Here is a 16,718-nt window from a genome sequence, read left to right on the forward strand (position 1 = left end):
GTAATAGCATTTATTACGAAATATTATCGACGGCCCAATTGTAGACATTGCCTATCGTCATAGTGGTCATTTGACTTTCTTCAAGACACTGTGCATAGGATGATCATGATGAGTCGCTCGGGTTAGCTGGGTTCTGTACATTATTCCTCATTTTCTCAAAAACACTAGATTAAAAGAACCAGAAAAGAATAATAGACCTAAACTCTAATTGAGTATAGTATCCAGAACCTAGGTCCCGATATCTACCCTAGGTCACATAACCAAACCCTCAATCCAATCAATTTTCCATCCGCAAAACCCCTACCGCATGAAAATTCATTCATTTATTTCCTCTACTCAAATAGTTTACTCGTGTTTTATTTCGTCATGCTCGACGAGGAATCACTGACTTTAGCTGTGTCTGACTCACAAAGAGAGAAAAAAAAAAACATTTCGCATTAATGCCGTAACTTTACTCAATGTCAACCTCAACGAGAATCACGCTGCCGGCGAATGATTTTTTTTTTTTTTTTTGTTTTGTGCTTTTTCGCACACAACAGACCATATGAAATGAATATTATTTCCTTTTTCTCATTCCATGTTTCTCGAGAGTTGCTTAAAAACCATCAATTCATCGGAAAGTTTTTAAGAAGATTTTTTTAAAGAATTAGAATGAAAAGAGAAACTGGAGTGGCGAAAGAAAGCATATGATGGAAGTAATGATCACGTTTTGTTTGCTACAGAAACCAGTTTCTTTTCCTTCATGCTCATCAGATGATTGCGTCATCTTTGCGAAATTCATTTCACTGTTATTATACTAGCTTGTTTGTTCGGCTTTTTCGGTTTTTCTTAATGGAACGAAAGCGAGGAAGATGAGAATTTTTGGAAGTTGACAAGTGGGATTTCTTCTTTGACTTCTGCGAAGTTTTTTTCTTCTATTTAATGAGATGTTTTGGATATGGAAGCTAAATGTCAGTTTTGAAAAGTAATTGCAGAAAGTCATTAGGGAGAAAGGAAAGAAGATGAAGAGTTTGGAATTGAGTTTTGGTTTGATTTATGTGAATATTAGTTCTTGAGAAAGGTAAATGATGTTCGAATCGCTAAAGCTGATGTTAGGGCTGATGTAATTTATATTAACATAATTAGGTTGACTCAATGAGAGTAGAAATTGGTCTATTCAGTTAACGAAGTCGGATTAACTTGACTGTCAAATTTAACAATGTATTCTGCAAGTGTCGTACACGAAATATCGAGTCTGAATCAAATAAAGCCGATTCTGAACTAATACCCGTATTTAGTAATTCGTCGTCTAAATTGAAACAGATTCTGGTAAAACGATTTCAATCTCTGGTTCTATTAATAGAAAAACTGATGATTTTATCTAAGAGTGTATCCAAGTCCCGATGAAATCACAATTAAACGTAAAGTCACTATCTCAGTTCCGATGAAAATGACGATATCATTATTTTGCTAATAATATTCATCACATTCATGCCTCAACTGTTTTCCCCAAAAAAATCTCTGAAACAGTTCATTGACGGTCATTTTTAGTCACAATAAACAGAACAAAGCAAAATAAATAAACACACAATGTTCTATTTTTATGAAGGCACACAATAGTTTGATAATGAACAAATTATGTACAATATTAATCTAAAACAAAGGAAACATTTCTTTGATCTAATACAAACTCGACCGAATGCTTATCTTACGATTCGTTCTATGTCTGAATTTTGTTATCAATAATAATATTTTAGTCACTATGAAAATGCAGTCAAATTAAGTTTCTTTTGTTGTCTGAGTTGACTCAATTAGAATAGCAATAAAAGTTTTGTTCAAAGAATTGTTCAATGCAAAATAAATTGTTTTTGTCTCTTAATTACATAACAATTAGCACAAATTATGCTTTGCTCACTAACAATTTAGCTTATCAGCTATTTCAAATCAATGTCTGCTATATAATTAGTTCAAAAATGTTCAACAAACATTTCAGGTGAGAAATAAAAAAAAAAAATTCCCGCCAAAAATGCCAAATTTCTTGCTCTAAAAACTTTCCGTTTACCTAATTTTCTAGAAATTATTAATTGACACAATTAAATCTGCAAAACATCAGCGTAATAATCATGATTAATTAATTTAATTGTTACTGAATCATCAAACTTTAATAACAACTGCGGGAGATTCGTGCAATATTCTCAATCGCTAATTAAACATTCACGATTCCGTGAAATTTCATATAAGTAATTTTCATTTTTATCTCATTTTCGTCTCGTTACAATTGAAAGTCATTGTTGAATCATAGTTACACATAGTAACATTTACAGTTAAATATAGAACAATGTATTCGCTCTCTGCAGGAGAATTTTTAATTATTCCTGTTCATAATTAATAAGTATACAATTTTTCCAACATTTAATAAACAATTTAAACTAATGCAGCATTTAATATCAAGGCTTATTGTAGAAAATGGAAATGAAATGTGTAATAAAATTATCAGCACGTGATGTGAGATAGTGAGTTAGGTCATTGATTTATATTGTGGAAGATATTGTCATAATAGACTCATTACTGTGCCTAAATGGGCAATAAAAATGCTAAGATTCTAAGTACGTAATGGAAATAAATATAGACAGATATAAAGCATGATAATTTGACAATAATTCATTATTTTCTGTTCTGAAATAATATTGTTTGGTTTCTAACGGATTTTTAGTTCTTGAAATTATCGCTTTAAAAAATTGTTCAGTGTGGAATTTTTTTTTTTTTTTTTTTTCAAAAAAATATATGACACGAAATGTGAATAATAATTTTATAAAGTCCTAGACCATCTAGAAATCTTCATACCTACACTTTTACTACAAATAAGCACTAACTAACAAGCATATTCTGCTAAAAACATTTTCAACGGAAATTTTAAATTCAAAATTTTCATTCAACAGGAAAAAATTTGTTCAGTGAGCGTTGAAATTTTTTTTTCGTTTGTTTTGATTAAATTATAGTGACTAAAAAGTAATAAAAGTAGTGTAATTAAGTTAAACAACAGTTAAAAAACTAATTATTTAAGGCCATTAAACTCAATAGCATACAAATAAGCATCAAATTCATCACAAAAACTTCATTAAAAATCAAATTTCATCATGATCTGTAAGTGCAAAAATAAATTAATTAAACAAACATTATCCATAAATTACGCGATGTGAAAGAAAGAAATAAATTAAAGGAAATCTGATTACTTAAAGGAAGATTCAAAGTGAGAAAATTTCATTAAAATAGCGAGAAAAAGTAAATTGGGAAGTCGAGACTCAAAAGCAAGCACATAAAATTTAAATTTTTTTGCCTTTTCTTGTTATTTTCCTCTTAAATGAGAATTTATAAATCCAATAGTTGATGAAAATTGAAAACATATGGCTGAAATTGTATTATAAAGTAAAATGATCCAATCTGTTCCACTAAATTTATACTTTTTAGCATTAATTTTGACATGAGCGCTGGATTTAGTAAAATGTTTTCATTTTTTGACTCCGGAAGGCTGACGCAAATACTGTTAGTTATTGATGGATGTATAATTTTGATGGTTTGTTTGTCATTTAAGGAAAATTTTGATAATAGTACTAATTGGAAGTTTTGAATTAGTGGAATTGAGAATCTCGTCGCGAATTCAGATCTAAATGGATCTAGACCAAAAAGTATCTTTGCTCACGACTGTATAAGTCAGGAAATCATCACCATTAACTTTCGCTCATCTTCACCACCATACCCGACTAGTAAAAGTTGATATTTTATGCATTCACAAGAAAATAAAAACGAAAAGATGAGGCAAACAACCGAACAACATTGAGGATATATATATTTTGCAAAGAAAAATCAGACCTAGGTCAAAACAAATCAATATCGTCGAAACGATGACGAGCGAATCTGTGAAAGAGCAAAAACTTGTTCTTCCTTATCTTCCCCATGACCGTGAAAAAATAACATTTTCATTTTACTTCCATTTTTTTTCCTCTCACTCAGTCAGTTACATAGGAAATTACATTTTATTTTTCACAGTTCTTATGCAACTGTAATGTGTGAATCGTAATGTAATTTGAGGCGTTTATTGATTTTTCGCTACTTTTTAGGTCGTAAAATTTTATTTGGTGACTAACTTTCGGATGGGATTATGGAATTTTATTACAATGTTGTAAAATTGGATTTAGGATCGGGGATGCGGTTGGGTATTGAAATGTCATAAAATTGGATTTGCTTTAGGGCTTGGGCGGAAATTGAATTTGTTTGTTTAGTGTTTTATGGATCTGACTTTAGACATTTAATTCTGAATGCTAATATGGTGCATTAGACATAAATGGTATCGACCGAAAGAATGAGACTTTGAAACTGCTAAACGTAATAGTCGAACGACCCCTAAACTCAAAGCTAAAGCATTTAAAGAACACTTAAAGCCACAAATCGATTTAAATTACAATTCCCTAATCTAATATCAAACAACATTCAATTAGAAATATCCAAATACTGTCAATCAGACAAATGAACAAAAACCTCCATTCATCGTCAAAACAAAAATTAGTTCATCAAAACTATCAGTCTAATTTATCAGTTGGATAGAAAAAAGTTTACTTAACCCGAACAGCAAATCGTGCTCGTTAGGGCAATGCTCCGTCACCTTATCAAAGGAAAGACGCGAAGCTGCGCTGACAAAATCAATTTTGACCTATTTTTGTTGCGAAAAATGAGGTTGCCGCATTGTGCCACTCGGGATCAAATCACTGAAGCAACAACGTTTTCACGTTGTTTTATGAAAGCAAACGAACCGTGAATGAACTCATAAGAAAGACTGAAAAAATTATCTTTTTTTTGCAAAACAGAATAACAATGATACATATTGAATGGCTGAGGATTGGACACTTGGAAGTGAAAAATTTAAAAACTAGGCTTAGACTTTGTCTTGATTTGTATTTTGGAATTCTTATTAGAATGCATACTGACAAGATTTGGGTAGGACACATAAGGGGCGGTCATACATTAAGTAACACAAAAAATGACATTTTTGGAATCTAAAAATCCAAAGCAAATTGAAGATATTTCTCCAAAAACAGGGGAAACAACCTAAATACCCTCAAAATTGATCAAAAACTTTCAAAATCTCTTCTTACTCAAACTAAATCCTCCATTCTCAAAAGGGAAAATTCTTATTATATAAAAAGTCATAAATTCAAACACGTTCAAACATGATTCATTCCAGAGAATTCCGAAGTGCACACACATTGCTTAAAGCCATCAAAAAAGTAGAGAAGAACAGGAAAAACATACGAAATATGCTTGGTAGAAAATCAATAATTTTTTCAGCTGGGAAATTTTTCTGTCTTATCGGAATGAAAAAGTTGAACTAAATACAAAGAATCATCCTTGAAACTGACTTTGATTATTGAATTAAATTCACAATTTTTAACATTTCCTTTTTCATTAAAAAAATTAAAATTTTTTTTTCCAATAGAAAGTTTCACGAATTTTTGAAAGTTAATTAAACTTACACAGAGTCCAACGTGGCTCCAAAAAGAAATCTTTTTTTTTTGTCTTGTCTCGCTGTTTCTTTGTGACTTTAATATTTTTCTTTGTTTAAATTCTAGTCATCTGCATCCTGAAGCTTCATGTAAAAACCCATTTTTAATTCACTAATCAAAATTTTCCATTTTTCTTAATTTTTTTCACTTTTTTTGTCACAAAATTAAAAAAACTTTTTTTTTCACTCAAAAAATTAGAAAAATTTAATAGCAAAATTAGAAGTGTCTTAATAAAGGTATGAACTAAGATTCAGTGAGAATCCACACGATTTTATAGTCTGTAAACGAAACGAAAAAATTATTAAAGCTTCACCGTACACAACTTGATTCACTGAAAAGTCAAGAGTAAATGAAGAATTGTGAAAAAAATATTGTTTGGAACCAGCTGATGCTTTTTTTTTCGTACCCACACATACACAGGATATGTTATGTACAAGTGAAGCTAGTAAGAAAGACACAATGGGTTATTGACAATGTGTGTATTTTGATTATTTTCGTACTGACCTATCCTCTCGTGAAAATGCTATGGATGTTGATATGATGTAGTGGATGCATTAATAGAGTTTGCAGGGACTTTTTTGAGTGGTTTTAGCTACTTTGTTGATATTTTAATGGATTTTTGTATTGTCCCAAATATTTGTTAAACTCTCACTGTGACTTGCATACTAATTCAAAATCACAAGTTTCTTTGTTTAGTAATTGTTTGAGATATCTTCAAGTTACATTCTCATATTCCGAATCTAAATTATTATTCCAGACATTGTATATTCCATAAAGTAACTCAACAACCCCTCCATCTACATTTTATTACAAAAAATTGTGTAATAAAATCAAATTTTTTACGATTCCAACGGACTTTTTTAGACAATAAACAGTCACTTAACGCACAGTAAGGGGAATAGAGATTCTGTATGCACGTGTGTGTATTTGTGTCTATATACTTGATACCGAATACAGAATTTAATAAAATGATGCGTAATTAATGTGAAACGGTTTTGAAGGAGTTGCTGCCTACATTTAGATTGTAACTCCAATATTGTATTGTATTTGGTACATTATAGTATTTTAAAGGTTCAATTCTTACTAGTATTGGATGACAGAACTAATGCTGGTACTTACAGAAATGCTTTGTAATTTCAATATATTTGCTATATTAACAAGTAGGCATTCTGAAATTTTGAAAGGCACTCTAAGGCAAATACCCGAATAGCTCAAATTGGTTAATGAATCATAAATCTGACAACAGACCAGCATTACTCTGACTTGGTTAACATCAGGTGCCATACCAAAGTCACGCCGACCTGGTGCCGAATTCGGATCGATTTACCGACTTATGTTATTCGGGTTAGTCTCCAAACCTACTTTTCATCCAAAAATCCACGTTCTATTTCAAAATTTGCAATATTTCTCATGATCACAGTCCCTAGAAAGTCACAGTAGCTATTATTCCAATCCATCGAATAATCTAGCGATTTTAAAATCCAACATATCTAGCAATTCATCTACAACAGGCAGAAAAATATCAGCACGTGTTCAATTTATTAGCTCAAAAAATATCAACGGCTTTTAAGCCATCGAACCTCTTGTTCTGATTCCCCTATTTGTTTCACAATTGTTTCGTAAATGGATTTTCCTACCTTCAATATTTTATCAATTTACAAGTAATTTCAAATCTAATTCCATTGACATTCTCTTATCGTAAAAGTTCTTGATAACGCAACAAAAGTCAGTCAGTCAGTCAGTCAGTCAGTCAATCATTGAACGTAAATAAACACATAATCTTAATTTGACGTTGAGTGTATTAAACAATATAAACAATAACGTTCTCATCTTCACTTGTATTTGTATGTCACGACTTGATAGCTGAGTATTGTGATTGTATTTGTTGCACTAATATTAATGCAAAATGCTCAGCTGTATAAAGTTTTTATTTACATTATGTATGTAAATTTATATTTGTCCAGGCTGAGAAACTCCGCGGTAATACCGCGGTATTCATACAAATACCGCTAAATACCGCAAAATACCGCGGTATTCCATATAAATACCGCTAAATACCGCAAAATACCGCGGTATTCCATATAAATACCGCGAAATACCGCGGTATTTCATATAAATACCGCCGATCATTTATAACTCAAACACTTAAATAGAAAATTGTGAAAATTCTATTTTCACTTTGGAAAAAGTCTAATTTCACCTTAGTTTGCTCAATCCTAAGTGAATAAAACTCGGAAAAGTCGAATTTTTCCTCATATTTCTTATTTTTGGATAAAAATCTCTCGGAATAGTCGAATTTTGTCCCAATTTTCCTAAATTATAATGAAAATTTCTTTAAAAAGTCAAACTTTGCCTTAATTTTTGTATAATATGATAAAAATTCCTCGGAAAAGTCGAACATTGCCTCAATTTTCCTATATTATGGTAAAAATTCTTCGGAAAATCCAAATTTTGTCTAAATTTTTCAATATTATGTCGAAAAACACTCAAAAAAGAAAAGTTTTAACATAATTTTCCAATTTTTTTGGTAAAAATTCTTTAAAAAATCCAAATTTTCCTGTATTATGTCGAAAAACTCTCAATAAAGCCTAGTTTTACCTCAATTTTGCTATATTGTGGTGAAAATCTCTTGGAAAAGTCCAAATTTGCCTCAATTTTCCTATATTATGATGAAAAACTATTGGAAAATCAAAATTTTGTTTCAATTTTTCAATATTATGTCAAAAAACACTCGGAAAAGCCAAGTTTTTCCACAATTTTCCTATATTATGGTAAAAATTTCTCGGAAAAGTCGAATTTTGCCTCAATTTTTTCATGTTAAGGCGAAAAACATTTGAAAAACTATAATTTCCTTTCAGTTTTCCAAAATTAGTGTGAAAACCCCTCAAAAAAGCAAAGTTTCGCTTCAACTATTCAATATTAGGGTTCAAAACTCTCGGGAATGACTATTTACGTATAAATTTTCTTTTACCAGGGTGGAAAACTACCGGAAAACACTATTTTCCATCTCGGTTTTCCCATATTAAAAAGATAAAACCTTATAAATGCGATACCGCGAAATACCGCAAAATACCGCGAAATACCGCCAAATACCGCGGTATTTCATATAAATACCGCCGATACCGCCTAGTTTCTCAGCCTGGATATTTGTCATGTTTTTTGGTAAAGAAGATGCATTTTATGACATAATAATTGTAGAATTTTTGTGGTTTTGAGGCGAACTGGATGTGGTTTAGTGGATTATTGAGAATTCTACAAGTTTCAATATTTTTAAATAATGTTAAACTCTTAAAATTGTCAATTTAAATTTCATTCCACCTGAAAAAGTTCGTTAATCTGGCACAAAGTAGTAGGAAGAAGAATTCACCTTATTTAGACATGCTACTCACATTGTAACAGCTGATTTCGAAACTACATAATGCTCAGGGCCGTCGACTGAACACCGAACGAATTCAGCTGTGTGGATATAACAACACAAGCACATTCAGACGAACCCTGCACCACTCACATTCGAATTTTTCATTATAGTCTTCGAATTAGGCAAGACAAGACGAAGTTTTATCGATAAAAAAATTAAAATAACATAATTTAATTAAGATTAATAGCATATCTTAGCCTTAATTCAATCATAATCTAAGTCGTAGTGGATAAGAAATTGTGAGAAGGTATCAAAAATAGTAAATTATCCAAAAAAACCACGTAATCTAAGTTTTTTTCGCTTCTAAAAAATTAAAATAGCCTTGAGTTTTTAGCTCAATGACGTTATAATTGCGATCTTGTGATCTTTTTTTCATGTTATGCATTAACATAATTTAAAATAAACAAAAAATCATTTTTGGATTACGGTATTTTGTGTAAACAGCATAAAGTCTATTGATTATTATTCAACCCAAACAAAACCGTATGATAATTTTACTATTTTTTTGCGAAGTATAGACGAAAGGAAATAGTAAAGAAAGTGAATTGCAATCTGTGATTATTATTAATGATACAACATAACATAACAACAAACCACAGTTAAAGAGACTAATTGAGTGATTTTTTTTTATTTGTGTTGCTTGGAAACTAACAAAGGAATAACCCAGCTTCTTGCGTATGATACAACAGACAAAGAGAGAACTTGCTTTGTGTCTGCTTTACTATCGTATCACTAAGTGATAAAATAGATCTTTATCACACTTTTACTTACACGAAACATATACGATACAATTTTGTATATTATGGACTGTGAGCTTAATAATAGAATAGGTAAGAAAAAATGAAAATGAGATAAAATTTCGTAAGACAATATTAGCATTATCGTCATACGATGTGAAATCGTTGTTGGGGAAGTTACTGTCAATCGATTTGTGAATAGAGCGTATTTTAATGCGTAATAGGATTTGATTGATGGGAATTAGATGATTTTGTAATGATATATTTGTCATATGAAGTGGGATTGCTCATTGGATTGGAGTAATGTAGTGTAGATCTTCAATTATTGATGAGATTTGAACTCGCGCTTGCTCATATGTGAGTTGGTATGCTTTGAAGCACTTCTTTTGAGGCAAATTTTATGAACCTTCTATTTTGAGCTAAATTCTCATTTCTACCTACCTACCCAGCAGATCTAGTGCATGGAGGGGAAGGAGTGGGTGGCATTATGCAATAATTGAACGGCCCTAAATTCAGTCTTAGTATAAATTACTAAAAATATCAAATTATCAGCATAAACAAGTTTTATTTCCAATGTGCGTCAGACCACAAACAGACGCTGTGACTAAACTCTATTCTCGAAACATCCAATCAAAAGTTTAATCGATTCCAAAATGGTAATAAGCACATTGTCATCGATATTATCATTCCTCTTAGACATTGTGAGCATTTCCTCAATTTCCGAACGCAATAAAACGCTAATATGAACAATCATAGATAAAACAACTATAGGATGGCTACCTGAGCAACTACAATGCCAAACTTTATGTTCAATAAGCTCATCAAGTTAAGTGGCATTGTACAAAATTTAGCTGGAAACTACGTATTACTTTAAAAACACGTTTCCCGCTTTATAATAATATGAAAATGTACAGCCTATCAGAATTTAGTCTATGAGAGCATGATCGTACGATATACTCACGAGACGTAAAAAAATTCCAACAACAACTAAGGAAAAAAAAAGCACAACAAAGAAATTTTTTGCGAAACTTTATAGGAAGAAGTAATTTTTTTTTTTTTCAATTTTTAACTCATTCCGCAGACAAATCTCGAGTCGAAATGACGTGTGATAATTTAAATGATAAATTGGAGAATTTCGCCAATAATAATAATAATGTAACCGAGACAGCAAAACCCCAAAAATATCATCAAAATGGAACAATATCGAATGGACAAATAAAATCATCGCAAAAGGAAGTGATTGTTGATGAGGAGGAGCTTGAAACACGTAAATCGTTGATGATATTAGCAACGATCTTTGTGACAGCACTTCTTGCGATGTTTTACATATATAAGAATTTCCCGCGATTGGATGAGTAAGTGATAATCTGGAATGAATATTCATGATGACTAATAATCCTCGTTTTGTGTCTATTTTAGGTCTGAGAGAGCAAATTTAAAAATTCCACTTAATATAGACGACGCAAAACAGCTTGGAAAAGTATTGGATAGGTACAAAGATCAATTCTACTTTGAGGTCATGACTGGAATCTGCCTGCTTTATCTGTTGTAAGTAAATAATTTTATATTACTGACAAAAGTGTGAAATATAAATATTTGAGTAAATAATGAGGCATTAAGAATATTCGCGAATGTGTACAAAAAGTGCTATTGCCCGACTGTAAAATTTGGGGATTTTCCAAATTAATTTCATACAATTCAAATTTAATGTCATGCTCTTCGTATACGAAGATTTACGTAAATACCTTAAAACATGTTTCTATGCGAATGGCGCGAAATGTTTACTATAACCTTGAACCGCTGTTCATGTTTCGTCATCTGTATCACCTGATCGTTATTCCTCATTCGTAAATCTTCTGTTTACATAAATTAAGATGCTTCATCTCGGTGAATTTTGAGTTATTAAATATGTATTTATGAATTATTCCAAACTGTTCTTTATAAAGTATATGAACTGCTAAGATACTCATCATGATTTTCGAGTGTTAACTGTATCAAGTGTGTACATTGTAATGTTAAGTGGTAAAAGACACGTTCTTTAAATAAATTAATCGATAATTGTTGATGCACGAGAGGTAGAAAATAATATTTGGAGATTTTTATTTAAATAGCTTCAAAAAGTCAATTATAATCTTAGAATGGAACTGTTAATTAGCAAGTTGCTTCGTTAGTGTATTGAACACAATGAAGTGGAAACTTCTTGGAATTTCCAAGATATAAACACAATATTAGTCTTGTGACAGAGTTGGCAACCAAGACACCCAGATTAGCTCAGATGATGAATATTTAATTCGATTTTATCCTTATCGGAATAATACAGCATGCTACGTCGCCGTATTAGCGGTAGAACACAAAATGCCTTGATAGCAACATGACAGATTCATTCGACCCATTTTTACAGCGAAAAATGCGGTTTACCGCATTGTGTCACTTGGGTCAGTTGAAAAATTATTAATAAATAACGAATATCATTGTGAATTTTAAAATTTCGTCAAAACTTACAAATTAGCCATTAAGCGTGTACTTGCATAAAACGTAATATTTCCGATAACAGTGATAATTCCATTCCAAGGATAAAAGTCTTAAAACGTGTCTTGAGTGGAAATAATTATAAATATTTTGATAAGCTATACGGAGCAAGCCCTACATTCTTCAAAAAAAAATGCTGTATCTGCATTTTTATATTGAGTCTACACGTTCTCTCAATATTTTGGGGTCGTTCACTTAATAAGTAGCACTTTTACAACAGGTAAAGGCTTCTAATGGGGAAATTCTATTTTTCGCGTTACGAAACAAGTGATCGACCCCATTGATAGGAGTGGACAATAAGAATTCGTAAATTATATCAAATCCGGGATTCACCCAGATTAAAAATTACCGAAAAATCCCAATTTTTTTGTACAAGAACACAAAAATTCTGAAAATCATCCTAACATGACAACGATACGTGCAAATGACCACATATAAGCCCATAACAAACAATATTTTACAGTCGCCTCTCATTACAATCGATTCGACCTCATCTAATTGCCTAAATGGAACACTTTTGTATTATTAACTATGACGTATTGTGCATGCATAATAAAACTCACTTTTTATTTCATTTTTATTTATTTTTAGTTTACAAACATTCGCTATACCTGGGAGTCTCTTTCTCTCAATCTTACTCGGATTTCTCTTTAAATTTCCAATCGCTTTGATGCTGATATGTGCATGTTCGGCACTTGGTGCAACACTTTGTTATCTGTTATCATTGCTGCTGGGTCGACGACTTGTCAAACATTATTTTCCAAAACGTGCCGAACAATGGAGTCATCAAGTACAAAATCATAAAGACGATATGCTTAGTTACATTCTATTTTTAAGAATGACACCACTGCTACCAAATTGGTTCATTAATCTTGTAGCTCCGGTTATTGGTGTGCCACTATTTCCATTTGTTGCTGGAACATTTGCTGGAGTTGCACCGCCATCATTTATCGCCATTGAAGCTGGGAAGACTTTATATAAAATGACTAATTCATCACTTGCATTCTCATGGAATTCAATTTTGATGCTTTTTGTTTTCTCAGTGCTTGCACTGGCGCCAGTATTCTTCAAGAAATACTTTAAATCAAAAGTCGAGTAAGTAAGAAATGTAAAACAACTGTAAATGCGCTTTAAAATGAAGATACAACAATGGGGGTAGGATAGAATGTAACATTAAAGAATAAACTACTGATCAATAACATTTGCAATATTCAGTATTCATTAAAATGTCATGTAAGGACTCTCATGTGGATTAATTGGCTTGTGGGATGAAATCTAGAGTAAAATACATTAAATTAAAAAAGTATTATCATAAAATCTTGGTAAATAATCTGATTGGAATAACACAATTCCTTGTATTAACAACTATACTGCATTATTGCTAGTCAAAACTGATTAAGATCTAATTATATGTTTTTTTTTGATAACTAAACTGACATGCTGATTAATTCACATGAGAGGCAAACTAAAGTGCGAAGAAAATGCCATTGAAAATAAGATATCAAGAAAAGAAAATGATATTAAACAAATTATCAGAAATTGAAGTAAGGACATAATGGGAATCTGATTTTTGGTGGATAGAAATTGAAGAGCTTTTGTTATGGACACAAAGGAAGTGGAAGAAAAGTGATTTTTGGATTCTAACAGACAGTGAGAAATCTAACATGAGTCAACTTGGTTATTACTATACTCAATCTATACAGTTGAGCAGGCTTCATGTCTGTTTCCTAAATTCCCACAAAATTTCTTCACGTAGTTTCAAAACCAGAATTCGAAGTCGACTCAAATCTTCTATTTAAAAGTCAACTTCAAGCCCTGCTTTTAATCCACAAAAATCAAATTCCCAGGCCACAAAAATTATATTAATAAATTTAATCATTATTCCAAATTCAACAAAAAAAATGTGAGATATAAACGAAAATCCCATAGAAAAACCACAATGACATGATAGGAAAAAAATATTATTTATGGTAAAAAGCTTAAAACAAGTAATTTATAGTTTATTGTCCTACTTTCATAGGTTATATAGCAGAAGGAAATCTCATGAAAATTTAAGAATTATATTACAAATTTTTATCTTTAATTTAAGATTTGAAGTTCAATTTAAGATTATTGAAAAAGCAAACAAACAAATAATTGTGGTGAGATTTTTTGGTAAAAATGCTGTAAATTGTGGAACCTCACAAGAGTTTCAAGATTTTTTCACTTATTTCCTGTTAAAATTGTTACCAATAAATAGTTCAGGATAAAATTTGGCCATCCTAGTCTAGCCAAAAATGGTTTAAAATGCAAGAATATCAAAAGATCGATCCACAAAACCACAATAAAAAGCTTGTAATGAAAAGTACCAAAAATTTAGTTAATTAAGACAAAAAAATTTCCTCGATTGATTTTTTTTACTATAAATTAGTTTGAATCGGGATATATATAAAGTTTTGAATAGTTTGATAAGATTTTTGGAATTGGACTATAGTGATGTTAAGTTGTTTGCAAAACTATTCAAACTGTTGCCAAAAATTCAACAATACCAAGACGTGGAAACTCCTAAAAATCACCACAATTGCTGTCTGGATTTTTAAAATTTCTGGTACAGCTGATCATCAGCTTAACAATTTACAAAAGAAGTTCAAAAATCATGTTAGAAAATTTTGCGATTTTTGAAAGTTTCCGAGATTTGCTCAAGCCTTGCTCATGACACAGTTAAATAGAGCAAAAATGTGTCAAATTCGAGCTAGTAAACAACTCATCAATCTTCATCGTATCACGATTATTGGCTAAATAGTTGAGTGACAAGGGGTTATTCCTAGAAAACATCCACATCTGTTTGGCTTTTGCAAGCCAAGTGATGACTTCCGAGTAAACATGAGTCAGAACTTATAGCTTAAAAATGTCAAAATATTTTTGTCATAAATTTTTCGCTGCGTTAAGTGAACAAACCTTTGAATGTGTAATGATGCTATTTAAAACGTGAAGCTCATATTCTATATTCAAAATGTTGATATTCCTTTGTGCCATTGCACTTTATGCAGCTATAAAACTGATTTACTGACAAAAGAAAGCTATCTTAGGCTTGCAAGTTCTAATTCCAAAAATCTTTCAAATTTTTCAAAAAAGCAAAAATTTTATTAAAGGAATTCTAATGCTCACCAACAAATTTTTATTGACCAAAATTTTTAGACACAAATATGACGAAAACATCGAAATTGTATGATATAAAAATTAATTTCTACGAATTGGTGCAGCTATATTTGTATGTGTAATATTATATGAATGTTACGATATAAAAATTAATATTTTAAACAAATTATAATAAAAATTGGATGTTTGTGAGGATTTTTAAGGATGTAAAATGCTAAAGATGTCATGATGTAATAAACAGATTGTAGTTATTAAGATCAAAAGTCCTTTGTATGTAGTATAAATTAAATGAGAATATAAAAAAGATGAAAATGTGTGATATTAATAAAGAAAAATGTTATTATGCAAATATAAAGGTAAATCTGGAAGTGATATTTTGATGTATGTATGAATAGATGATTGAAAATTGACCCTAAATACCCGAGTTCCATCTCAGAGAATGTAGAGTCGGATATGAGTGCTTTTTCACAGTTTTAGTCATCCCAAATTGGTTTGTATGATTCGCGACAAACAAATTGTGGATAGTTACATTGTATTGGTCAATTATGTTCAGAATCTTACTACCACTAAACATAACTCGAGATAGATTCGAACCCACGACCTCTTAATTGCATGTCAAGTGCTTTCACCCACTGAACCAACGGAGGTTGTTAGAGAACGCGTCACCAAGCACACTTAAGCCATCTTCTCTATTCAGCTTGCTCATGGCACAGTTTTTATCGTTTTATTGGACCAATGCAGATATCCGAAAATTGCACAAAGCTTTGAATTAAGCGTCAAAAATGCAGCAATCCAAATCAACTGAATTTTCATCGAATCTCAGTCTTAACCGAGTCAAATAAGCCAAATGCTATAAATTGATTATAAAAATTGATTATAATTCTCTCCAAGTTCCCATCTCCTGAATATCTCTCACAAATCAATCATTACTCAAGAAATTTTCCATCTTAAAATCCATCAAATTCACAACTTTCTCTTCAGTTCAGTGCGAGAATTTCATTTGTGCGATGAAATTAATAATTGCATTCATTATTGTCTATCTCACATCACATAATGTGAATGGGAAAGGTCTAACGATGATAACACGCGGTTGTATTGCAAATTATTTAAATCAAAATCAGCTGTTGAATGTGTCACTTAAAATTGGCCCGACTCCAAGTTCATCCTATTGTAATAATCTTATAACAAAAGTTAAGAAAATTGTCATAGAAAGTGCCATTAAATCACATTTAAAATTACCCGAAGAATCTGTCGATGACATTACGACATACAAAGAATGCTTCCGTCAATTAATCAATCGTAACAATGTAACTGATGTTCTAGTAAAAAACTTTATGTATAATGAGGAAGAAATAGGAA

The 16,718-nt window shown here is 31.1% G+C and overlaps 2 protein-coding genes across 5 annotated transcripts in view; one reads left to right on the forward strand and one right to left on the reverse strand.

Moving 5' to 3' along the window:
• The window catches only part of LOC139094866 (monocarboxylate transporter 14), a 35,727-nt gene extending 29,866 nt beyond the window's left edge, over positions 1-5,861 (reverse strand). Inside the window, exon 1 of the mRNA XM_070646075.1 lies at positions 5,508-5,861. The gene's annotated coding sequence lies outside the window, so the exon portion shown is untranslated. The remainder of the gene's footprint in view (positions 1-5,507) is intronic.
• Positions 3,089-15,720, forward strand: stas (Transmembrane protein stas). Of its 4 annotated transcripts, XM_070646079.1 has the most exons (5): positions 9,061-9,202; positions 9,612-9,785; positions 10,774-11,047; positions 11,112-11,240; positions 12,813-15,720. In XM_070646079.1, exons 2-5 carry the CDS (start codon positions 9,758-9,760, stop codon positions 13,318-13,320), a joined length of 939 nt encoding a protein of 312 aa, XP_070502180.1. In that variant the 5' UTR covers positions 9,061-9,202; positions 9,612-9,757; the 3' UTR covers positions 13,321-15,720. The 4 variants fall into 4 exon arrangements, with proteins under 4 accessions (XP_070502181.1, XP_070502182.1, XP_070502180.1 ...); XM_070646080.1 differs by lacking the exons at positions 9,061-9,202; positions 9,612-9,785 and adding an exon at positions 3,089-3,123; XM_070646081.1 differs by lacking the exon at positions 9,612-9,785 and having other exon boundaries at positions 9,059-9,202.
• Positions 15,721-16,718: the final 998 nt, after the last annotated feature.

Source organism: Chironomus tepperi, unplaced genomic scaffold (genome assembly GCF_022539635.2).
Source record: "Chironomus tepperi strain 1889 unplaced genomic scaffold, CSIRO-AGI_Ctep_v1 contig_359, whole genome shotgun sequence".
In the NCBI taxonomy this organism is placed as follows: Eukaryota; Metazoa; Arthropoda; class Insecta; order Diptera; family Chironomidae; genus Chironomus; species Chironomus tepperi.